The sequence below is a fragment of the Mytilus edulis genome, chromosome 8 (genome assembly GCF_963676685.1).
Source record: "Mytilus edulis chromosome 8, xbMytEdul2.2, whole genome shotgun sequence".
Taxonomy (NCBI): domain Eukaryota; kingdom Metazoa; phylum Mollusca; class Bivalvia; order Mytilida; family Mytilidae; genus Mytilus; species Mytilus edulis.
Window position 1 is genome coordinate 64,049,974 of NC_092351.1, and position 27,631 is coordinate 64,077,604.

The window sequence follows — 27,631 nt, forward strand, 5'->3', positions numbered from 1 at the left end:
GCTTTCTGTTAATGATAAAGATATCAAGATCGTGGAAAGGGCAGTGGTCATTTTTAGAATTAGCTCTATTTGAAGTAAGTTCAACATGATTAATTTCTTTAGTATACATACTGAAGCCGTCATTTTTGAGAGCCAATATAACATCCAAATATTTAAAAGTATTGTTAAATGTTTGTATCAAATGTTGTTTCGATGGGTCTTTGCTAATTTTAACTCATAACAATACAAAAACAGGTCCGCAATAAGTGGTGCACACTTAGTCCCCATTTGAATTCCAATAACTTGACGATATACGGAGTCTCCAAAGTGAACAAAAATGGTATCAAGTAAATATTCAAGCGCAAATATAGTATCAAAGCATGTCCAATTCACACAGTTCTTTTGTTTATTGCTTCTAAAAAAATAGTAGTTTGAACATATGCACTCGCATTCTGACTTTTTAAATGCCCAGTTAATTAAGGATGTGATTTTTTTCTTAATAGGAATATGAGGCAAAGTGTTTGACCTTTACTACAGGCGGCCTCGGCTTCTTTAGCTAGTTGTTCTACAAAGTTCTTTATATCTTGTTTGCAGCTTTTCTTCACCTCTTCATCTTTATTGCTATACTGTTCTTGTGTCTGTTTTTTCTGCTGTCTAGTTATCTCAGTTAAAACTTTTTTTCTTCGCATGTCGTCTTTCGTTGACAATTTTCCAGGTATTTTCTGACATCCATTGCTTGCGATTTTGTTGAAGATAGCCAACAGTTTCTTCACAAGATAGAATCTCGGGTCATTTCCCATGCTGTGTTGATGCTAGTTTCGTCATCATGTAGGTTTTCAAGTACACTGAATTTATTTTGTAGCAGAATTTGGTAGTCTTGAACAACTTCAGGGTCTTTGAATATTTTGAATATATCAACATTAAATTTCCTTCTTATTGACTTTGTTTTTTTTGTTTTTTTTTTGTTGAAAGTAGTTTTAGTTGTAGGTTTGCAATGATTATGTGGTGATATGATGCTATATGATGCTATATCGGCTCCTCTATTGTTTCGCACATCGTGTAGAATTGACCTCCATCTTTGGTATATAGCAATATGGTCTATTTGATTTTCTGTCACTCCATTTGGCATTTCTACGTAATTATAAATTGTAATTTTTAACATATGCTAAATTTATTTGAAAGTTTTGTCTTTTTTATTTATTTATTTTTGGAATGTTTTGAATAACAGATAAATATTTATCACAATAGTTCAAATTCATGTAGTCATATTTCGAATTCAATAAAAACAACTTCAAGGTTTTGATGAATAGATTTATTTCAGGCTTCTTATTTTGATCATTCAAGCTGTAATTATTCTACTCACAACAAAAACATTTACAATTATCAAAAACATAACACCGCGAAATTTTACATTATGATAATTTATAGCTTTACTCAACAGCCATTATAATCTATTTTTTCTATCGCAGTTTCGTTAAAATATTCAAACTTTTGAGTAAAAGCTTCTGTCATATGGTCATCAGTTCAATTCCTTTAATTCAAACTATATTCAAGATATTCTTATTCTTAGTCAAGATAAGTTTTTATCAGTTCATTCCATAGTATTGACACCCTCTTCGTAGGCGACAATCCATGAAAATCTATACAATAACACAAATATCTGCTTAAATTACAATGATAATAGCGAAAAGTGATTAATGAGTACAGTCATTAAAAAGTTCAATAATACTTAAAATTTACTTCAAAACTTTGTCGGTTGAAAGGACTAAACTCATTGACAATTATATATCCTTGTTAGAATTTATCGCAAATTTCAAATAGAATAATATTTTTGATTATTTTTTATGACAGTGAATCGAAACCGGAAAACAACAATCACCCACTAGATGTGATAGGTATGTATACAACTGATGTTATGTATAATAACGTACATTGATTATCGCGACTTTAAACATTCTCGGTTTTTGTGTTGTGTTTCATTTGGAATCCAAGTACACCGAAGTGAAGGTAAACCTTCAGCCGAATAGCTGTTACTTATTGTCAATAAAGATCAGTGTCGAGGGTCAGGATACGAAGTCACAGTTTCAGTGTTGACCAGCTTGTTCTAATGTAGATTAACACACAGATATTGAAGTCCTTTGTATCATATAAAATAAATTTCCTTATTTTATGAAAATTAAGTTAATATCACATTTTAAAAATTGAATCGAGCGAGAAAGAGAGTCATTTATTCATTAAGATCAAGATGATTTCAGACCAAATTTTTCAATTGGAAAAGAACATCATTTTTTAGATTCATCGATAAATAACATCAAATAAAGAAACAATGTCAATATTTTAGGCAGGCCGTATGTAGATTTAGTCCCAATTCTTTTGGAAGTGCATATTATCACCAAACATTTGAAAATGTACTTCTGTAAGTGACATCACTGTCAAATTTAAGCCTAGTTGTATTCTTTTAGATAGCAAAATACATATATTTTTTTTTCCTTCCAATCTCCAACCTTTCAAATGTTGTTTCTTTCTAAAGACTGCATATAAACTAATAAAAGAGGTATAAATAGATAGATAAAAGATTTATCTTTTGAATGAATGCAATATTTTTCTTATGCAATCATTATGTGATAAATTATTATGCAATAAAATCAAAATCTTTGTCACCTCACTTGAATGAAAGGGTGTCTCAAATTATCGCTATCGCTTTCCATTCTCACATAAATCTGTAATTAGTGTAAACATACCACATAAAAGTAGATAATGTTTAACTAGGTGTTAACTTTGATCTGTACATTATGTCAGACACCCTTTTGTTTTTTTGTTGAATAAACTTGACCAAATAACCCCTAAAATATATTCCAACTTTTCTATCTTATTCTCAATTATTAAGACCAGTTTGCATTATTTTGGATTATCAATTTTAAGGTAGTCTTTAATTTGTGTTTTCCGGTTTAGGTACGGATGGTCCAACCATGACTGGACCAGATAAGTATGAAATACTGCTAAAGATAGTTATCATTTCAGGTAAGAAAATTGTTAAATTGTTCTATCCAAATCTTGCATCTGGAAAATCTAAAGGAACAGTTTTATATGTTGTGTTCATTTTTCCATGAAACATACATTGAATTTTTCACTTGCGTTAACCGTTATGAAATATCCGTTATACAAACACTTGCTATCATATGGTGTGTTGACTGATTTCTGTTTTTACCATATTTAAGGTCTAAATTATCATCATAGAATTTTTAATAATTTGCCAAAATGTAGCTTACATCCAGCTAGTTTAAAAACATTAATTTTATAAAAAAAAAAATATGGGTCACGGGACTTATTTTCACACTACAGGTTGTGCAAATTTGTCAGATTTGAATAGATTATGCATGGAAAACCTAATTTTCCGCCATAAAACGAAAACCACAACATTGAATTTTGAGATAAAATATGAGAAGATAGCTCCAATATTATTCTTTCAGATAAGAAAAAGAAAAAACTGGGTCACCGGACTCGTTTTCTTGCTACATAACAAAATTGGTAAATTCCTAAAACATTCTATAGTAAAAGTAACACTATCTCAATTATCAGCCCTTGCATTTGAGTTGCCTCCCCTTATTTGGCATAGTTGGAAAAAGTTGAATCAAACAAAAGTTTTTGTTTTTTTGTAAAATACAACCATAAATATGATAAAACATGGAATTTTCTATATTATAATGAAAATTCTCACACATGAATTACCAACTAATCTCAGAATTTGCACATTTTATCAAAGATCTAGACCTTATTTTCTGGTATTTTAAAATCCAAGATGGAGTAAGACACCCTATATACCTTAAACATATTCGTTTGTTTTCAATTTTGGTATGAATATTTAAATACACATGATATAAGAACAAATCATTTGACTCTTGCATATATTTCAGCGTTTCTAAAAAAACTAAAGTCCATGTAAACATAGATCTTGTAGTATTAAACACTGAATACGCAAAGCTTTTAAAAAAATGAATACTATTCTGATTTGATTTTAATGACATGACAGTATTTAAAGCCAGGTCTCTCTTTTGTGTTTTTTGTTGTGAGGTTTCTCAAGCACAATCATAATCAAACTGTTCATCAACAGGTTGAGGTCACCCTCATGTTTTGGTGGGGTTCGTGTTGCTTCGTCTTTTGTTAGTGTGATGTCTTGTGTACTATGATTTGTCTGTTTGTCTTTTCTTTTAGCCATTGCGTTGTCAGATTATTTTCAATCTTTGAGTTTGACTGTCTCTTTGGTATATTTTGCCCCTCTTTGAGATACTGGTACATTAATTCATATAGGAGAAGCCCTAGAAGCATCAAGCACCCTACGTTTAGATCGATTGAAGTACCAAACCAACTGGGCCTTAACTATCATTCGGCACGAATTTCAAAAAATAGTTCAGATCAAATTCTTCAAACGCATCTGCATTTAAGTTAACCTCTGAAGGCAAAATTTTCCTATAAAATGAAACAGCACATGGTTCTCTACAACATCAGTTTAAATTGAAGGCGGAGAAACTGTGTCACACCTAGGAGACTGTTTCCCCTATTTATCACTCAGTTCTTATTTTGATCTGAGCGTTACTGATGAGTCTAATGTAGACGAAACGCGCGCCTGGCATATCACATTATAATCCTGTGACCTTTGATAACTATTATCAATCAATCTTCTAGAAAAGTTAGTCGATGTTTCCAGACACAATTATTTTATCTTCAAATTGTGATATCGTATTCGTAAAAAACCCTTGACCATTACCAAATTCAAAAAATGTTATGAAATATTGCGTATTTGTAAGGTAAACCGCGTGCACTTTCTAAAGAGTACAAAACAAGTTTTAAAAAAAACTGTATTTAACAAACAAGAGTATCAATTAGTCAAGAAGCCCAAGTAGAAACTATAATGAATACATATGTCATTCATCGTAGACAAGAACTTTTTATTTCCTTTTCAGCAACACTTGTCATACGTTATAGAAAAGAAATTTTAATTGCTAATAAAAACAACACTTGTTGATTATTGTTGACAGAATGAATGTTAATTGACTTCCCAACTTCCTGACTCTTGATCAACAACAAATTGACTATAAAAGAATGACAAGTGAAGTGTTTTATTCACTTTGGACCCCATAAAAAATGATAACGAGTTATAATGGAGTAAGTGTTTATATACTAGGGTCACGATTACTGGTCATATTTTGTCTGATGGTTATAGTTAGTTAATTTGATCAGATATATTACATGTTAATTTCACTCCTCGTAACGCTTATTCATTACCTGAGATCGAAAGTCGATATGTAAATAATAATTCAATCTAAGACACGAGTTAACTAATTGGTTCTCACACTTGTCACAAACATATGTTTATAATATTTATATGAATCTTTAAATATATACAAGCACACTTTTGTCTCTATCACTTAAAATAGAAATCATCAATAGAATTATTTCTCCCGATATATATCATAAAAACATGAACGATAATCGAACCATTAACTCTTTTCCTAAAAGTAACTAAAAAACAATTGATTGATGCATTTCTGAATAACGTTGATTGTCAATTGCTTTTTGGTGTTTTGTGTTTGAGTAGTCATTTTGTCGTCGACCTGTTATCTTTAACTGAACTAAGTACCTTCTGTTCAGTGATAAATCGTCTTGCTGTGCTTTTAAAACATCTTTTTTTATTGTTATATCTTATATTCTTTTCTGTTTACAGTTTCGGTCTCAGTTTCTATAATGTTAATAATTTGCTTGTTGGGTAAGTAGAAATTTTACTTTTTACAAAAATAATATGAAACAGACACAATAACTAATTCAATAACACTGAAGCATTACCACAGCTGATAGGCTGTAATACCTTGAGAGTATCATCAGCTCAGTAGTCAGTGCGTCGGTACTAACATGCTTTATAAGTAATAAGATTTCCTATAGATTAGTCAATCAAATATTCAGAAAATAGTTCTTTCTAACACCATAAGGCAAATTCAACCTTAAATAGATTTGCCATTCTAGTAGGTTCCTTTTAGTCATATAACACTTCACATTACATGATCACTTACATCTGTGGTTTTGAAATGTTTAGATTTTAAGAGAGTCTTTCTCTCAATCGATTTATGAATTTCGAACAGCGGTTTTACTATTGTTGCCCTTATTAACCAATAATGTTTCTTTATTTTTTTCACTCCTCGTTGTCAATGTTATTCCATTTGATGCGACTTTCATTCAAGTGAGAGTTCAAGATAGCTAGTAAATCCGGCTTTATCCCTCTTTGTTATTATCAGGAAATGTCAGTACCAAGTCAATAGTATGACAGTTGTTATCCATTCGTTTGTAGTGTTTAAGCTTTTGTGCGTGTTTTTTTTTTTTTTTTTTTTTTTTTTGCTATTTGCTTAGGGACTTCAAAATATATTTTTGTTATTTTACTTTTTGTGATATTTAGAATATAATTTTTCTTGCAAAACTATCACAATATTTTACTTCTTTATGCTTCACACAAGTAGTCATCATTATACATATAAGACGGTCCACAAAAGAGAATTCCCAACATATAAACGAATACAGCTTTAATTGTTGGCAAATTCATACTTTTAAAAAAAATATAGAAAAATTGACATTTAAAAAATAATTTTTTTTCAGTGACATCAGATTCACGGTTTTTGGGAGATGTGTTTTTCAACAAATAATCCCATAAACACACAGTTCTATTTTTATCATTCTCATGGGGTGACTTTATGTAGGTGGTTATTAGCAAAATGGAAAGAAGCTTTTATTTTTTCTGGACCTCTATGTTCCGTATATATAAATGATGTTCTCTCAATAAAGAATTCAGTAAAGAAAATGTGTCTTATAATCACGTCTCGTTACAATTAAAATGTATTAATTAACTATTCTTTTACGGTCCCTTTTGCTTTATCATGCCTCTCATTTATAAACAATTAAACAACCTTAACTTTCAATTTTATTTTAAATCAAAGCGCTCCAAATAACAGCCTATCTAGAAAAGGCATCTAGGAAACACGGACTATATAAGTGATATTTCTCAGTTTAACACATTATATGCACTATTAAGTTGAATCGACGATCTTTTAAAATGTACGCACATTTATTTTGTGTTGTAGTTAAACAGAAACAAGAGAATATGCTTAGTACAGTTTTAACCAACAGCATGAACGCATGTGAAAACAGATGTAAAGACGACGATGACATTTCAATATTATATGAAAACAAACATTTGATCAACGTTAAGATGGGGTAAACATAGAGCACACGACTCGCCTTTACATAGATACTCATACGTCACTTGTCATACAAAACTCGTGAACGATATATCAACATATTTTAACTTGTGGTATACACTAGAGTCTACTTTTTTTCCGTGAACATCTTTAAATGTGACATAAATGTGTAAAATAACATATCAGAATGAAAAATAACAATTCCATCAAATTTATTTGTTTCTACAAATAATGGTTTTTTTTTACAATATATTGTATTTCAAGTGACGAAATATTTGGCACTTTATTCGTAATAAACGCCCATTTCCAGTATAGTATGAATATATCAATGATGCTAGTAAATATGTGAACATGTTGTCGATAAAAAAAATATTGGGGTCTACATTACCGCATGAAATTTCAATTTTTTTATTGACGAAGTTCATCCAAATCATACCTGAACTTTCTACTAGTATTGCTCCAGCAACATACATTGACAAAATGCTCCATAACTGAAATACGAATGAAAACAATGCGAAAGTTCTTTTTTTGTTTTGTTTTTTGTTTTGTTTTTTGGGCATATTATTTAATTCTCATAAATAAATTACTTTAATTGGTCGGCTTTTTTTGTCTTTCACAGGAACGAAGAACAGCAAACAGAGTGTATCCAAGTCATTGATGGAAATGAAACGTCAGTAAAGGAACTAGAAGAAACTAAACAAAAGTAAATATTAACATTAAGGTTACATTAACACATCTATATGAATGTTGATATAGGCTAACATTTGACTATAAAGCTATTGCTTTTAGGATTCTAAAGGTAAAGTTGCAGTCATCTCTTTGAATTCCTGACTTGGTTTATGCATGTCCTAATGTAGAAAATGTTGGAGTAAACCTAAAAAGGATACTACAATGTACATGTGTTAATAAAACGTTCATCGATCAGCTATCGGAGTCCTAACTAAGAAAAAAGTTACTGAATAGCAAAACTATCCGTTGGCAGCAGTAAGGAGACAGCGTAAACAATTAAAATGGCAATGAATAAAGACTTATATATCAGACGGGGAAAAGACCTTTATGCTTCATACCTTGTAGGCAATATTTATATTTTTTTTCTTTTTTCTTGTGTTAAATACTAATTTCAAATGAGAAAGTTTTTTTTATTTTCATATCATATTCTTGCAAGGCTACATGTATTTCAGACTTCAAACTTAAACCTTATTTCAACAAAAAAATCTAGAAATTGATTAGCAGGGTCAGTTGAAAACAAAACTTCACTACAAAAAAGATGATTTAAGCCTCCCCATTGTCAACTCTCCATTTCTATGTAGAATCATCTTAGCAGCGCATGTATACGGAGTATACAGCTCCCAGTTAGTATGGTAGCCCAGGGCTTGTATTTCCTATTATGATTTCCTTGATAGAAGGGTAAGGTCCACATTGAAGCTATACACCAAGAGTTCCAAGTGGTAAGATTTAATTCCCACCTCGATCATGTCCATAAGGTTATAACGGATATCTTCCTTATGTCGTAACTACAATCCCATACCCTTTTCTGGAATCAGACCTTCCAAATTAAACTTATTACTGGATTTGTACATTACAAAATTACGAATGCCACATCTATGTCATTCCAGGATCTTCGTATCCTTCATGGGCACCCCCATTTTGGTGTCGGTGCGTGTTGCTCAGTCCTTTTTATTCCATAGTGTGTTTTGCATGTTGTATGTACTATTTGTCTATTGTTGTGTTTTCCTTTTAGACCATGGCATTATATGTTTATTTTAGACATAAAGTTTGTATGTCCCTTTAGTATCAAGGAATATTAATCAAGGTTAAGTTTTCAAGGTTGAGTCAGTGACTCCGAGACTATATTATTGTTCATCTGTATCTGGCGTATAGAAAAAAATCCTCATCAGATACCATGATTATAGCAAAGTTCGTCAAACGTTTCGTGTACAACAAAATCTGTTATGACTCTAACTTTGAAAATTAACTAAATGCAAAATTATGGAGGGGAATAATTGTAAAATTTACATTTCTGTATCACAAAGTCTATCTGTGCTTGATCCTATTTTAATGGTTCAGTTGTCTATTTTAGTTTTTAATGTTAATGTATATTCATCGGATAGTATTGGTAATATTTCAACATAAAACAGAAATACCGGTTTATTTGTTTATATTACTAGCTGCAACTACCTAGACTGCACTTCTAACAAAGCAATACAAGAACTCGAAGAAATGATTAAACCACAAGAAGACCTTGAGAAAAAGCTTAAAGTACAACAAAAGGAAATAGAGTTTTTAGAATTTGGGTATGCTGTATTGTCAAATGGAATTTTAGAAGTATTGGGAACGCTTGAAAATATGATAATTATTAAGTTTTGATTTTGTAATATATTGGATATTATTACAGAGATTAAATAAATAATCGAAATGTGAATCTTATGAAGTAAAATATGAATATTTATTTGTTTTATATTTCTAAAAAACAGTCAATAGTCATCAATAAATCGTCAAGTTAATTTACTGTGTGTCTGTTTTTTCCGGATCAAAGAAATGTAGACAAGTAACGGTTTACACCTTTCTTATAAAAATAGATTTCGATATGTTTACTCAACCTATCAGTATTAATATGAAGCAGGCATTACATGTGAATTGGGACAAAGTCTGTATGAATTATTTGTTTTTGTACTTTAAATATTTGTTAAAAAAAGAAACGGAAATACCGTAACGTTTCCGATATTGGTTCTGTTGTTATGGATTTTACTTGTGACGTTATTTAAGTTATGACGTCATGTTCAATGTAAACAAAAAAACGTTATTCATCTGGTAACGTCAATTCATATCAAAGACAAAGAATTATAAAAAATGAAATATTGGTATTGTGTTCCTTGAGTTCCTATATTTTACTAGATCCCTCAAAGTCTCACCACAACGAGACCGGAAGATGACAGTAGATTTCTGCGATCTACGCAAATGTGGGAATTGAAAAAAGAGACCAAAAAAAGTTTGAACGATTTTGAGTTTATTAGTGCAAGTCTGTGAGATTTAGTTTTCCTTACAAAAACAAAATTTAAAAAAACAAAAAGATGTTTTATTTAAGTATAAGTAACACTAAAGGGGCTCGCGGATCTAAATATGTTTTTTTAGATATAGGAGTTCACTATTTCTTTCACTAAATATATAAACTTTATCCTATAATTAATTGAAAATAAATAAAAAAAATATAGTGTCGCCGTTCATTTAAGCTCACAATCTGCTTTTGAAAGAAGCATGCATTTTTGTTCAGTTACTTTTTTCTGTTGGACTGATAGAAGAAAAAAAGGTAAAAATCGAAAAAAGTAGAGAACTAAATTCCACAAATCGCTTAAATAGTACAAAAGTTTAGTTTAAGTACAGTTCATTTGAAAAAAATAATAAAAAATTTAGGTCACCGATGATTTACAAAAGTTTATTTTTTTATTTTTTCAAAAAGAAATAGCATTTCTTCAACAAAGGCAGATAATTTGGAGCTTTTTCAATTATACAAGTCATCTGGGGTCGAAACAAATTGATTTTGTTTGGTTGATTTTTGTATCGTATCATAAAGTAACAACAAATAGTGAAATAATTAAAAATGTAATGAAAAAACAAATTTTTGCTATTTTTTTTAAACCATGGAGCCTCCTTAATCGAACAAACAATCGCACGCTTCACCCTTATGAGTCATTTATATTTATATTTATACATATATTCTCTTGTGGCACCAGCTCGACGAATGCAATAGAACTTGTCCAAAAGAGAGACAACATCATTGAAGAAGTAACAGCAGAAAGAGACCAACTTGTTACTGAGAATAATAAACTAAAGAAAAGGTATAGTATGATATATACACTACTATTCCCCATGTTCAATTGAAAGATACAATACTGTAAACCAACTAATTTTCCCAGCGATTCAGTTTCACAACTTCAACAAGTAGAAAAATAATATGAATACAAACCGTCGCCATTACGAACAACGTGTAGCTATACTTATTGAACTACAACAAGTAAATTTGAAAATCGCGAAACATGCCATTAAGGACTAAATATGGAACGCCGGAACTGTCTTATAGTGTAAATATTTAATATGTTTTGTCGATTTGCCTTTACGTCCTGTCATTTCTTCTTTATGTTATGTGCAGATGCCTTTATTTCCTGACACGGCATCTCTTTGTTATGTAAAATTAATTATATGTTTGGTCAAACAATTGTATGATATGTCATTGCTAAACTTTGTTGTGTAAAATATGCATTACATTATGCTGTAACTACTATATATTCTGTGAATACTTCGAAACTTTATGATCAACCACCTTTATATTTTCTCATATTTTATCTATGCTGTGTCTATTTTTCTTTTACGCAAGTCAGTTAATAATTGCGTCCTGTCTCAAGTGTTATTGTTATGTCAAATGTTCTAAAGGTTTTGTTTTGATACACCTTTCTTCTATGTAAATCTCATGATATTATAGTCTTTTGGCGTTATGTTGTGTTTATACATATGTATCTCCAGTGAAAAACACAATACATCATGGTATAATTCATATGCGTTTTGCCGAATAATTGATACTCTCTGTGAGCATTCATTACGTCCTTTGCAAATGCCTTTTACATTATGTGCAAACAACTAATACGTTTTGTGCAAACCTCGTTTACCTTATGTGCAAACATCGTTCGCCCTGTGTGCAAACATCGTTTACCTTATGTGAACACCTATTACGTTATGTGCAAATACCTATTAAGTTATGTATAAAAACTACATCATTATGTGCAAACACTATTACGTTATGTACAAATACCGCTTACATTATGTGCAAACACCATGTAACTTATGTGCAAATGCCTATTGCATTATGTCCAAACATCTATTACGTTATGTGCAAATACCTATTACGTTCTGGTAAACGCTTTTTTGACACAGATTAAAACAAAACGCATCAATGATATGCATTTTGAAAATGAAGAAAATTAAAAGTTTGACCTTTCTAACAAACTGTGGATTTTTATATTAATTATATTGTTTGGTGTAAAAATGCTATATACATACAATGTATCTAGTTTCATGGGAAATTATTTTGCTCTACTTTAAGTGCGTTATGCATCCATGCTTTGAAAATTTGTTCACTTTACTTGTTGAAAATTGTAACAAATATACAGACACGACTTTAGTTTTCAAGAGGTGCAACGGAAAAGAACAAAACGATATAAAAAGGAAGATGTGGTACAAATGCCAATGTGACAACTATTCACAAGAGACCAGGATGATTTGTTATTACCCTATCAGTAGGGTATTCATCTAGCGAGAAACGTGTACTAGATTAATGCTACAAATGTAATGACGTCTCCCACGATTCATGTAGCAGCTAAGGAATCCTACAAAATGTTTAAGATTTTATTTTCGTTCATTTCCTTTAACAGTTGTGAATATTATTCTGAATAACCTTCCTAAGACTTATTATTTCCTCCGTCCTTGACAAGGCGTGTTGAGACGGGTAGGTGTCCTGAAAAAGGGGTGGTCAGGTGACCCGCCCCTCTTATCTGACCAATTTTTTTTAAACTAACAGGGATGTTGGGGAAAATTTGATCCGATTTTGGATCAGACAGGTAGAAGGGTGTAACAAAAAAGCTGCAATTTCTCCCCCCGAAAAAACTATTTTTTTCATATTAAAAACTGCATTATCCTGTAATCTACAAAAATGACGCATACACATATTTTTTTTTGAATGAAAAGGTTACCAGCCTTGTATCACCTTCACTGGCCATACTCGAAATTAAATCCCGCAACTTGAAACTCCAGATAATGACTTTCATTTATCCGTATTTGGTCTGGTAACTTTTGGAACCGTGTCATCAAGAACGGTACAAAAAATACATATTCTAGTAAATTGTAATTGTTTTCTTCTATTATTTTTTTTATAAGTGATATGCATATTGTTTATTTTGTTGTCTATAAGAATAAATAAATAATTTCGTTGCTAAAATGGTCATCATAACATAATTTTCCCTTTGAATTTCAGAAAAAAACTGACTATCTATAAAAAAAAAGATGTGGTATGAATCCCAATGAGACAATTCTCCACGAGAGACCAAATGACAAAGACATAAATAACAATAGATCTTCTTATGGCCTTTAACAAAAAACCCATACCGCATAGTCAGCTAATCTATTTATTTTTCTACGTACCCCATTTAATTTTTCACCAGTTTTAAAAAAAAATGGTTACTGTTAAGTAATTCCCTTTTATCCTGCAATTAGCTAGTTATTGTATACAAATAACGGGTAAACAACATTTTGTTTTGTTTTGTTTGTGCATGTACAAATACATTTTCCTGCTACCCGCTTCCATGTTGATCAATCGGTAATATGGATATTTCTTTCAATAATTATAAAAATCAGAGACAATGGTTAAGATTTAAACACGTTATGCTCAAATACCAGGTGTAAATTGTCAACAATATATGTACATTGTCAGAAATATAAAATGTATTAGTTCTCGCTGCGAAACAGGAGAAAATTCGGTAAGCCTCGCTTTTCGTCCTGTTTCTAAAGCTCGTACAAATAAATTTCACGTTTACCGACAAAGTACATTTATAATCAATACATTATTCCACAGTTGTTGATATGAATTTATCTTTTTGTTCAATATTTCAACGAATATCATCGTATAAATTAGAAACATCAACCTATTTTCCAAACGGAGAGTCATAAATTCAATGAATATTATTGCGGGATATACGGTATAAACGGTAAGCTTCGATGCGTTTAGTTATGAACGCGAATGGTTCGATAAATATAGCTAAATACACTATTAAGCCAAATGTTCATAAAAGGGATTTGCTGCACATCATTATTTTGAGAAATCCTATTTTAAAAAATATAAAATTTCATACAAATATATTCTTTTGGATCTAAATCATTCTAAAATATGTTTTGACAGTTTCCGTTAAATATTGCCATTTTTAGATATACCGGTCCCCCTTTTTTCGGCTACTGTTAAAGCGAGACGGTTTTTTTTTTTTTTATTAATAGCTAGCGAGGCTTGAAGTTCATATGATTCAAACCAAATTATCCTCAAAGTGCGGAAACAATCTTGAATTGATGCAATCTTGTTCGCCTTGAAATCGACGTAACATATTTAGTCAAAATTCTTTAAAAAAAATCACCTATATAACATAAATAAAACTGTGACAGACTTTAACACGAAAGGGAAGGCTTAAATTCTTCTGTAATTTTCCTGCTACTGGTTATAAATTAAGAAAGTTCACTTGTCATGTTTTGTATTGTTGGAATTTCGGAACCCTCTTGTTCATCCGTTTAAAGCACCATGAAACAACTGCCAGCTAACTCCCAGTTTTAAAAATTTTTTAAATGTGCAGTATGTCATTGATACGATTTGAGTTCTCAAAATGAATCAAGATAAAATAAGGATAATAAGACATTTTAAAAAAATATAAAACTCTTGTTATGTTTTATTAATTTTTAGAGAACATCTTTATGTTAAAGATATTAATCAAAGTACTGAAGTACAAAACATCGGATGACCGCAAGTCCTTTGGACGGTCACACGCACTTGTCTCAGAAAACCAAATCACATCTCTTTACCTGAAAGTGACGTTAAAGTACAGATGAATATTTTTTTCTGTGCGTGGATGATAAATTCAACCTCATCGTAGAAGTCATACAAATCAGTAAACTCTGTTTTTTTTTTGTTATTCATTATTTTAATATTTGTAAATTACAGTTGCATGTAAATATAATTTTTATCCATTTGTATATCATTCTATTGCACTATATTAATTATGCAAGTGCATGGTGGACACTCTTCTGTAATAATTCGATTTTTCTGATAGATTGAATTTGAGTGGGCATTCATATTTTCCAGCAAAACATTCAATGTCCCACGCAGAGAGAGGGAGCAAAGACAGATAATTCTGCATGGGAAATTGCAAACGTTCTTGAGAAAGTACACCATTAATTCATGGTCCCATTACTTTCTATGTTAAATTCCTCCATTTCAAGCAGGCACACCTCTTTCATTTAAAGTTCGAATAAAGTGGCAATCTTTTCATGTCAAAGCAACACTTAATGGTGTATTGTACTGAAAAAATCAGCATACCTTTAATGGAATATAAGAAAGAACTGGTTCCCAGAACTCTGGATGTACCAAAACAGGTACTTCAGATCTGACATACAGACAAAATGTACCCTCTTTTTAAAATTTGGTGCAATTTTTTTTATATTTAAAATTAAAAGTCCAAAAGTGTTCTACAATGATCACCAGTCCTTCAGCTTTCATTTGATGCCAAAAATACCTAAATATCCTACATATTTTGAATGTTACACTCATGCGTAGGAACTATTTTGTGTTAAATATGTACTACATTCTGGTATGTGCTTTCTGGCCGGGCCCGAATTAGTGGTGTTCCACCTTGAGATATTCTTCCGCATGCAGTAACACACTTTTTCTGTACGTGTGTATAAATATTAAAGATTTTTTACTTTATTTATGTTTCTAACGAGTTTAACGACATTTTCATATCATTAATTTATGTTCAAAAAAATATATTTTTAGGAGTATCCATTTGAAATGAATTAAGAACAAGTGATAAGGAATGTAATTTTGCACTCGATAATGTCCGCGTATTTATTATTATCATGTTTCTAGATCGGTTAAAATCTATAAACGAAGGTTACGTAATGGAAATTTAGGCGACAGCAATACACATGAATGCCCTTACGGTCATCCGATGTAAATTGAATGGAAAAGTTGTTTATTAAGATATCATTAGATAAACAAACACACGGACCTAATTTTATTTTCTCTTTCAATGACCAGTGGCGGAACCAGAATTTTTGAAAATGATTGAGCTGCGTTTGTTGGTTCTATAAGCAGTTTGATTAAGAGGGGTCTCTGGCTTCAGTTTTGCCAAAACTCCCTGCTTATTCAAAAAAACAAATACAAGATAAGAGGTGGCGGGAAACTATCTTCGACCTCGGTCAATATAATCTGAATAGACGCATATATAATGTGTTGACCTTGTCAAAATTCTATAATTCATAAATGTAATTCGGCGCCTTCCAAAATCATATGTTATGATTATGTATGCAAGATATGGCGACCTATGAAATGACCCGCTTGGTGCAGATGAAAGAGAACATTACATAAATAAGGCCGTTAGTGCTCTCGTTTGAATTGTTTTACATAATCTTTTCGGGGCCTTTTATTGTTGACTATGCAGTATGGGCTTTGCTCATTGTTGAAGGCCGTACGATGACCTAAAGTTGTTAATTTCTGTGCCGTTTTGGTCTCTTGTGGAGAGTTGTCTCATTGGCAATAATACCACGTCTTCTTTTTTTATATCAACTTATTTTCCGTTCACATTTTCCGTAAAGAAATGAGGTTGCATTTTGTTTTTTACATGTAGCTTTCTTTTTGCTTCGAATAACAGGGTATGTATATGTATATCACTGATGCGTTTTGTTTTAATCTGTGTCAAAAAAGCGTTTACCAGAACGTAATAGGTGTTTGCACATAACGTAAAAGGTGTTTGGACATAACGTAATAGGTGTTTGCACCTAACGTAATAGATGTTTGGACATAATGTAATAGGCATTTGCACAAAGCGTTATCGGTGTTTGCACATAATGTAAGCGGTATTTTCACATAAAGTAATAGTGTTTGCACATAATAATGTAGTTGTTATACATAACTTAATAGGTATTTGCACATAACGCAATAGGTGTTTGCACATAAGGTAAACTATGTTTGCACATAGGGTAAACGATGTTTGCACATAGGGGGAACGATGTTTGCACATAAGGTAAACGAAGTTTGCACAAAACGTATAAGTTGTTTGCACATAATGTAAAAGGCATTTGCACATAATGTAAAAGGCATTTGCACATAATGTAAAAGGCATTTGAACATGACGTAATGAATGCTCACAGAGAGTATCAATTGTTTGGCAAAACGCATAGGATTTATACCATGATGTGTTGTGTTTTTCACTGGAGATACATATGTATTAACACAACATAACGCCAAAAGACTATAATATCATGAGGTTTACATAGAACAAAGGTGTATCAAAACAAAACCTTTAATACATTCGGCATAACAATCACATTTGAGACAGGACGCAATTTTTAACTAACTTACGTAAAAGAAGAATAGACAGAACATAGATAAAATATGAGAGAATGTAAAGGTGTTTGATCATAAAGTTTCGAAGTATTCACAGAATATATAGTAGTAAAAGCATGATATAATGCCTATTGTACACAACAAACTTTAGCAATGACAAATCATACTACTGTTTGACCAAACAAATAACTAATTTGACATAACACAGAGATGCCGTGTCATGAAATACAGATATTTGCACATAACATAAAGAAGAAACGACAGGACGTAAAGACAAAGCGACAGAACACATTAAATATTTACACTATAAGACAGTTCCGGCGTTCCATAACTAAACGCGAAATAATATAGTTGGGTAAATGAGTTGGTTCAGCGTTCATTGCTTAACTTTCATGAATTACCGTATCATAAAGTAACAACTAATAGTGAAATAACTAAAATGTGTAACGAAACAACAAATATTTCAATTTTTGCTTATTGTTTTTAAACCATTGAGCCTCCTAAAGCATATCAAACAATCGCACCCTTCTACCTTATGAGTCATTCATATTTATATTTATACATATATTCCCTTGTGGCACCAGCTCGGAGAATGCAATAGAACTTGTACAAAAGAGAGACAACATCATTAAAAAAGTAACAGCAGAAAAAGACCAACTTGTTACTGAGAATAATGAACTAAAGGAAAGGTATAGTATGATATATACACTACAATTCCCCATGTTCAATTGAAAGATACAATACTGTAAACCAACTAATTTTCCAAACGATTTAGTTTCACAACTTCAACAAGTAGAAAAATAATATGAATACAAACCGTCGCCATTACGAACAACGTGTAGCTATACTTATTGAACTACAACAAGTAAATTTGAAAATCGCGACACATGCCATTAAGGACTAAACGCGAAATAATATAGTTGGGTAAATGAGTTGGTTCAGCGTTCATTGCTTAACTTTCATGAATTACCGTATCATAAAGTAACAACTAATAGTGAAATAACTAAAATGTGTAACGAAACAACAAATGTTTCAATTTTTGCTTATTGTTTTTAAACCATCGAGCCTCCTAAAGCATATCAAATAATCGCACCCTTCTACCTTATGAGTCATTCATATTTATATTTATACATATATTCCCTTGTGGCACCAGCTCGGAGAATGTAATAGAACTTGTCCAAAAGAGAGACAACATCATTAAAAAAGTAACAGCAGAAAAAGACCAACTTGTTACTGAGAATAATGAACTAAAGGAAAGGTATAGTATGATATATACACTACAATCCCCATGTTCAATTGAAAGATACAATACTGTAAACCAACTAATTTTCCAAACGATTAAGTTTCACAACTTCAACAAGTAGAAAAATAATATGAATACAAACCGTCGCCATTACGAACAACGTGTAGCTATACTTATTGAACTACAACAAGTAAATTTGAAAATCGCGAAACATGCCATTAAGGACTAAACGCGAAATAATATAGTTGGGTAAATGAGTTGGTTCAGCGTTCATTGCTTAACTTTCATGAATTACCGTATCATAAAGTAACAACTAATAGTGAAATAACTAAAATGTGTAACGAAACAACAAATGTTTCAATTTTTGCTTATAGTTTTTAAACCATCGAGCCTCCTAAAGCGTATCAAACAATCGCACCCTTCTACCTTATGAGTCATTCATATTTATATTCATACATATATTCTCGTTTGGCACCAGATTGAAGAATGCAATGGAATATGCCCAAAAGAAAGAAGACATCATTAAAAAAGTAACAGCAGAAAAAGACCAACTTGTTACTGAGAATAATAAACTAAAGGAAAGGTATAGTATGATATATACACTACAATTCCCCATGTTCAATTGAAAGATACAATACTGTAAACCAACTAATTTTCCCAGCGATTTAGTTTCAGAACTTCCACAAGTAGAAAATTAATATGAATACAAGCCGTCGACATTACAAACAACATGGAACTATACTTATTGAACTACATCAAGTAAATTTTAAAATCGCGAAACATGCTTCGTGTATTAAGGACTAAACGCGAAATAATATGTAGTGGCGTTCATAAATTGACCCCCCCCCCCCCCTCCCCAAAGAAAAAAAAAACAGTTATTCGTATGGCATATTTGAGGTTGACCAATATGAAAAATAAATCTTTGAAGCAATTTAGAAACTCTGTCAAATTTCAGGAAAATGTTTTCTCTAGATTTTTCATAGGTTAATCATTCACACGTTAAAGCTCAAAAACTATTAAAGATAACAAAGATTTTATAAGACCTTTACAGATGGCTTATAATTATGCATGCAAAAGATTTATAAAAATAAAAATGGGGGTCAATGGGCAAAGCAAAATCAAGCATTTAAATCCATAAAACCAGAGGATTCCTAAAATCTGTAAAAAGTCCAAGATATGACAAGCGAACTTCCGCAAGACGGTTTGGATGAATCATTCAATTAATAAACGGACTACTAGCGCTGAAAAAAAACAGACAATGCAAATTGTAAAAAAGAAAATAGAATATTTATTCCTAATAATACAACAAGTATATGTACAAAATATGTATGTGTGGATATTTGATAGGCCGCAGATAAAATGTTTAACCAATTCCAGGGAGACAAACAAACCATTAGCCAAAGGCTTTAAAGGGCATATCGTTGACCCTATGATGACATTAGTGTCGAAACATCCCTTCTACGTACAAGAGTTGACTGGACGGAGAACCCCCCACTGTTTACACAGACCTCTGAAAACAACAGTCTCTCCGATTTTTTAAATGCAAATAACCTGAATTACGTTTAAAAATATATGTGCCTTCGGTCTTTATAAACGATCTTACGGAACAATTGACTTTTTTTCTAAATATTTATTAACTTTGGCCTTTATGTTCCATGCCAATAGGGCCTTGGTAAAATTGGTGACCATATTATTCTAATGTCAGGTGCAAGAACCTTTATTCTCAAAATTGAACATTTGATGTTCTCTTTTAGCTCTTTTGATTTCATAAATACTAAATCATTTGCACCTAGATGTATAAATATATAATTTAGGGCTGGCCACATTTTAATTTCACTTATAAAAGTAAATCCAGATCTTTCAATTTCATTCCTGATTTAGTTATCCATTTAACTTGTACTCCTAGCCTATGCAAATTAAGGTTTTCCCACCAGATTGGCTAGCAGCTCTTATGCCAGCCCAATGGGGAATAAAAGATCACATTATCCAAACAGTTGACTGCAGCTCATGACCTACAAACCGAAAACTATTTAAGGAGTTTGTTATACATTGTAATGCTGTTTACTTCTGTTTTATATGTACATGTAATCATTCTTAACAGAAAAAGCCGTTCCAAAATGTAAGACAGTGTAAGTGGACACTTTTGATTTATAATACAAACACATAATCTAAAAACGACATACGCAAGAAGCCTCATTAAATTCAATTATCTGATAAACAATAATCATTTGATAATTGCTATTATATATCAAAATTTTATTTGTAATTTCATCCTTATCTTTGATGTATCTTCTTTCAATATACTTGCCACCAACTGTTTCAACAGTATGTAGCTGGAAGGGTTTGTTAAATTCTCTATCTGATTTGTCATTGTGTTTAAACAGCAATCTGAAATATTCCCGAACTGATGGAAACTATAATTTTCTTAGTATTTTACACACAGCGTCACTTTTACGTTGATCAACTTTTTGACTTTCATTGATTTTCATTATTCTATCAACTTTAGATTAGACTCTTCATTAAGATTTTCAATCCTTTGCACTTATGTTGTACAATGGACATGTATCGTCATCATATATTCCGAATACTAGTTTCTTCCAATAGAACATTTAGATTCTGCTTTTTTCTTTCTTTTTTATACCTTATCTGTTTCATTGAAATTTATTATAACATATCAAGTTAACTTCTCCCAGCACCAACTAACATATTCTGGATAGGGATCCTTTAATTCTTTTATTTTCTAATAGAAATCATGTATCTGGGCAAACATTCTCGTTTAACGGCATGTTCTTTTTTGTTTGTACAAACGGCTTGTAACTTCATAAAATGCTTTGCATTATCAATGTTCGAACCCTGGCATACGAACATACTTTTGCGAGAAAACGCACTTGAGGGTTTTCAGGCATGGGACTTTATCTCATTCTATGTAATGGGGCAGACCATCGCATTTTGTCGTAGATCATGGTACTAAGCTTTGTCAAAAATCACACTTGAGCGTCTCCATCGCACTTATGAGTTTTTAATATAAATACGTATACATATATTCTCTATTGACATAAGCGCAAAGAATGCATGGAATATTGTTCAAATGAGGAAAGCCACCATTGATAAAGTAACAGCGGAAAGGGACGTACTTGTTACTAAGAATCATGAACTAGAGGAAATGTATAGTATGATATATATATATATACACTACTATTCCTCTATGTTTAATTGAAGGATAACATATAATGCTGTAAATCAACTAATTTTTCCGAGCAAATTATTTTCGATTGATTGATTAGTTGTTGCTTAACGTCCAGTGGCAAATATTTCATGCATATTCAGGACGAGAACAAGTTCACAATAAACACAAGGTAGATCTTGTCATAATAGAGGCCATTAGGGACGATGGTCGGGGAAATTTGGACTTCCACTGGAAAAGAGGGTATAATCGATAATAGGGCAAGAAATTTTGCCTTGCAACAAGCCAACTACGGGCCCTCAAAGAGTTGTTGCAAGGGTTCCTAACGTGCAAAGAGCGTGGCACTCTCATTACACGAGACATCGGATTTAACGTCCCAATTCTGACCGGACGTGACTGCGATCTTAATACATCCCACGCAGCCAAACGGACTCCCCACTTCGGTAAGCGTTTTACTGCCGGTAGGGAGAAGACCAAATGACCATATTTCTATTCCCCAGTCACCCTTGGAGCAAAATATTTTTGTCAATTGCATGAATAGAAAAATAATGCGAATGTAAATCGTCGCCGTTATGGACAACTTGGATCTAAGTACTTTTGTTGTAATTGAAAGCAAACTTGCAGGTTTCAACGAAAGAGAAATGCATGTTCAGCATGTAAATTCAGCATGCAGTCGCCAATGGATCTTAATTTTAGCCTCGTACTTGCCAAATTGATACTTTACGCGAAATAAGAAAAATTCACTGAAAACCGTCCAGATGACAACATTGGACAAAAACAAATTCAATAACCTTGAAAAAAAAACATTTAATTATGAAAAGTGATGTCCGGTCACTTAATAATCTACATTTCGGTGAATTATAGATTGTATAGGTTTGTGAGGAGTTAATTAAAACCTATTCCCTTACTCAGGTCAAAAACTCTAGATTTCCTGACGTCAGAATACATTTGCATCTTAATTTCCAAACCACAAGGCCAATATGGCCTTCAAAAACTGACCAATCGACTCAATGAACAACAGTGCATTGTGGGCTACTACTACTACGAGTTTACTATCACTTGAAAACACGTGGAATTAGTGTCAACTAATATAGTGTCTGGGACTCTCATAATACAAGTTTTTGTTCTAAGAACATGTTTATTGTAAAATATATAACATAATCTTCAATTTGCATGCTCAGATTATTAAGTATTGTTTACTTGCTTCACGATTTGACTTTCTTTTTCGCCTTGTAAAAGTAGTTGAACAAGTTTTTTCCATTGTTATGCATTGTACCTGCACCGGCGTAAAACAATAAAATTTTATATGTAGTGACCTCTGTACAGTATGACATTTTTTTTTAACCTATTTAAACCTGTATATTAAAACATTTAAAAAAAATCTATTTCGAAAAACACGAAGAACTGGCACTTAAAAACTACTATCTGAACTTGATGTGTAAAATTTATATAAGAACTTTAACTTAAGGACATCATAATATTTTCGTTTGCTAATAAAAGTTTCATATTAAAAGCGGCACGATATAAAGCTCAACAAATTTGTATTTGTCAATCGATAAAGTCCATCTGTTGTTGATTTTATCCCGAATATATCTTAGAGGAATTTTATTGATAGGCTGCTGTCATATCGACTTATGTGCAACATTGTCAATCATATAAATCCTCTGGATCATAATGGGAACCATATTGCCCACTACGGTTTTCTAAAACGTGCTATGTATGAAACCAAAAAAATGAGGTATGAGTGCCAAATGCGATATCTTTCCATCCAAGACATAATCTATTAAGCTAAGCAATCATTGGTTCAACACATACACATGGATAACATCTTAAAGGATTTTATTAAGGTTGGCAAATGTCAGAGTCCGTTAAAAATATAAAATCAAATCATTATCTCCATTTGAAAGAAAAAAAGGAACTTTGAAAATACTTAAGCAAAATCAAACTACAACTGATCGCTTCATTACCTGCATAACAAAGGAAACAGTTTGAAATAGAAAAAAGTCCAAAATACTGAAATATGTCAAAAATCAATACTTAAGATGATAATAAAAAAAATGTCTCTTTCAGTCTAGATGTTATGTGATTGATGATAAAGGCGTTATGCATGTTCTGTACCTGTCAAACTCTAATATATGAAAATATTACTTAGTATTCTACAGTAAATATCTCATAATGAAAAACCGATTTTTTTAAAAGGAGTTTGTTCACAAAAATAAGGAATGTGATAAAACAATTATAATTTCCGGTGGGACAACTCTCCACAGAAACTTCAAATGAAGTGGCTGTAATGAAGTACTGAAAGACAACCATAATGCCTTCAACAATGAGAAGAACCCATACAGTGTAATCAGCTATAATGTTCCCGGATAATACGTTGTGTTTCGTAAAGATGAGTTACAAAAAATAGTACTTTTACTCGATTTGAATTACTTTTCAATCATAAAAGTAAGTACAATCTCATAATTTTTTATTATTTTTTTTAAACTGGGAAATTTTAATGACCCCAACAGATCATTAACACATTCTTAGTCTTCAACTTTTCACAAACACAAAATTCAAGGATCCCTTATTATTCTCACTATTTATACGAAAGTTGCGGTCCTCATAAATATTAGCACCGACTGTTATAAACGGCTAGATTTACACTAGTTAGTTTGTCTAATGGGTAATTGTGTTCGTCACCGTTGTTTCGTTGCTGTCTTGTGGATTTCCATGTCATCACCAATCATAATAATGGCTATATATCGGCTAACTCAAACACTCGTTTCTTTGCACAAAAACAATTCTTCAGTAATCAGAGCATGAAAAGAATACTTTATATCCCAAGCTATAAATATGTATACAAAAAGTGAAAAACTAAGCAAAATTGTCAATCCCGCAATGCATAAAAAAATCTATTGCATTTCAGTAAATAACACGTGTTCTCGGTTGATTGTAAACGTGTAGTAGTCCATCATGCATTGTTCCTCATTTATTGGATTGATCAAAAACCCAGGTAAAAATAAATTGCGTCACACGTAAATAAACAATTACATGTGCAAGGAAATAAGTGTAAATAAATTTATGCATATCCATATAAGGTAGTGTTCCCGACCTATTAATCAATCGTAAAAAAGTATAAAACAGGACATATTTTTCGAATGGATAATGAAAAAAAATATAAAATCATGCTGTAAAGTACTTATTCATTTTATAAAATGTATTCATCATCGTACTAAAATGTAAGCTATCCTTCCAGAAAAAAATATATCTTATAACGCCCAATCATTGTCACAATGATCACTAACAAGAAAGAAAGATTGCGAAAGTTTATCGGGGAAAATACAAAAAAATTCACTGTCCATATTTGGGGAATCAAAGCAGAAAACAAAATATCGATAATGAGATGTCAACGATACCCGTTCACGCGTTGATATTTTTTGGGGATGCAAATATATGCATTCAAGACCCCGATTTTTTTAATTTGATATAATCTATATTCATCGAGCTAAAACTAGTTCGTTTATAAGAGTTTAAAAGGAAGTAAAACCTATGAATGTCATTGTTAGTTTTGAAAAGTTGCCAAAAAATAACACCATAATCGTACTCCTTTATCTTTTTTCATCATTGTTTTAATACTTTAACATATATATATATATATATATATATGGCCAATGGCAGACAGCAGGGTTTAAGAACCTCGTCAATGGAAGGGTTTAATAACATCAGATGTTCGACCTGTTAGTCAAATGCGTATTGTTAAAATATACTTTTTCACATTTTTGGTCTTTTAGAAAATGTTGTTTGTGACGCCTCTACAAAATAATTTGTTTTACATGCACACGTATAACAATTGCAGTTGTTATCCAATGCAATCATAGGTTTAAATGTTGTTTTTAATTTATACTTGTATATATATATATATATATATATAAAATTAATATTTGTCAAAATGATTTATATATATCAATCTAAAGATTTGCACAACGGTACTGACATAAGATGTTATAATACGAAAATGTTGTTATTAAATCGTTTTGACAAATATTTCGGCTCAACAAATGGCCTTATACTGTAACATAAGTTTTAACAATACTGATACATAATGTATAAGGTGTAAACATAGATCAGTAATAATACAAGTAAGTTTTGTTCGATTTTATAACAACATTATAACATCTTATATCAGTACCGTTGTGCAAATCTTTAGACTGATATAATGTTTTCCTTATCTGCATAGTATCGCCTATTCTAGACGATCCGGTACATAGTAAATTTGCTGGTTGGTCTTTTTTATAGACTTTTATATATATCAGTGACAACTCTACAACAGATTTATCCTTCGAATCACCAACAATGATGGTGATACATGGCTGTGTACATTATGTATATACAAATCGTCTAAACATCGATATCAACCCAACAATGTTAGATCTGTAAATTTGCTTTCGCAAATTTATTGTTCTTCCCTCGCCGGGATTCGAACCCATGCTACTGAGATATCGTGACACCAAATCGCATGCACTGAAGCCGTCCCGCTAGACCACAAGACCACCTAGGCTTCACAAAAATAAAGCTTTCGATGGCCGTGTGTTACCTTTCCTCGTCAGTTTTAATCTAGCGTCGTACTACAATACTTGATATATAAGGCATGGAGATGTTATTGTTAAAGATCAGCTCAATTATCTATAGTAAAGGATCCTACAAATTAATGCAAGATACATTCACAGAAAATAATTATATTTATAAGTACGTATGAGTCAGTGACAACTCTACAACATATCTATCTATCGGATCACCAGCAATGATGGTGATACATGGCTGTGTAAATTATGTATATACAACTCCTCTAAACATCAACGCAACAATGTTAGATCTGTCAATTTGCTTTCGCAAATTTTTTGTTCTTCCCTCGCCGGGATTCGAACCCATGCTACTGAGATTTCGTGACACGAAATCGCATGCACTGTAGCCATCCTACTAGACCACACGACCACCTGGGCTTCAAAAAAACAAAGCTTTCGGTGGCCGTGCGATTTTGCGATTTGGTGTCACGATATCTCAGTAGCATGGGTTCGAATCCCGGCAAGGGAAGAACAAAAAATTTGCGAAAGCAAATTGACAGATCTAACATTGTTGGGTTGATGTTTAGACGAGTTGTATATATATTATGCTTATTCTACGAAGATCTTCCTGGTGTTTTTCTATCAATATTATACATAAGTAAAATAGAACTACCAGAAAGATCTTCGTAGGACAATCCTGTAAGTAGAACTGTGTTGATTATTAATTCATACTATGCTTCAATTGTAATGTATGCTGCCAAATGTCATGCCAGCAGCCAACTTTTCAACAGAAACTCTACATCTTAAACCTATATAAACTATTTTTTTAGGCTAGAACCAGAAAATCTAACTGTTGATCAAAAGATACTTTTAATGGAACAGAAATGTGAGAAAAACTTATCATCTGAGGCAGGGCTTACACATTCGAGGGTTACGACTACATAATAAATGCATACATAATTTTGCTGAAAATGGAAGCTTAAAAACAAAATTAACGTTGCTTTAAACATTTAATGTATTCAAACATTATATTGAACATGTTGATTTTTTTTTTTTTTTGTCTTTGTATGTAAATGTTTAGATGCAAATAGGTTGTAAAATTTGATAGCTGCCTTTTGTGCTTCTTTGTTGGATATTTGTCTGTTTTAGTTCTAATTGAGAAACGGTGCATAATTACAACTGTCTGACAGTTTAACTTATTATGTCTGTTTTGTTCATGCATCGTTGTAGACATAACAGAATTTGATGCGACTGTTTAACAAGTGAGTAGTTTAGCGTAATAAAACC

The 27,631-nt window shown here is 31.7% G+C and overlaps 1 protein-coding gene across 1 annotated transcript; it reads left to right on the forward strand.

The window, feature by feature from the left end:
* Positions 1-2,948: 2,948 nt before the first annotated feature.
* On the forward strand, positions 2,949-27,289 carry LOC139484280 (myosin heavy chain, clone 203-like). The gene is made up of 9 exons (XM_071268015.1): positions 2,949-3,000; positions 7,104-7,236; positions 7,840-7,923; positions 9,389-9,514; positions 10,952-11,056; positions 17,955-18,059; positions 18,524-18,628; positions 19,092-19,196; positions 27,175-27,289. Exons 1-9 carry the CDS (start codon positions 2,949-2,951, stop codon positions 27,287-27,289), a joined length of 930 nt encoding a protein of 309 aa, XP_071124116.1.
* The last annotated feature ends 342 nt before the right edge of the window (positions 27,290-27,631 follow it).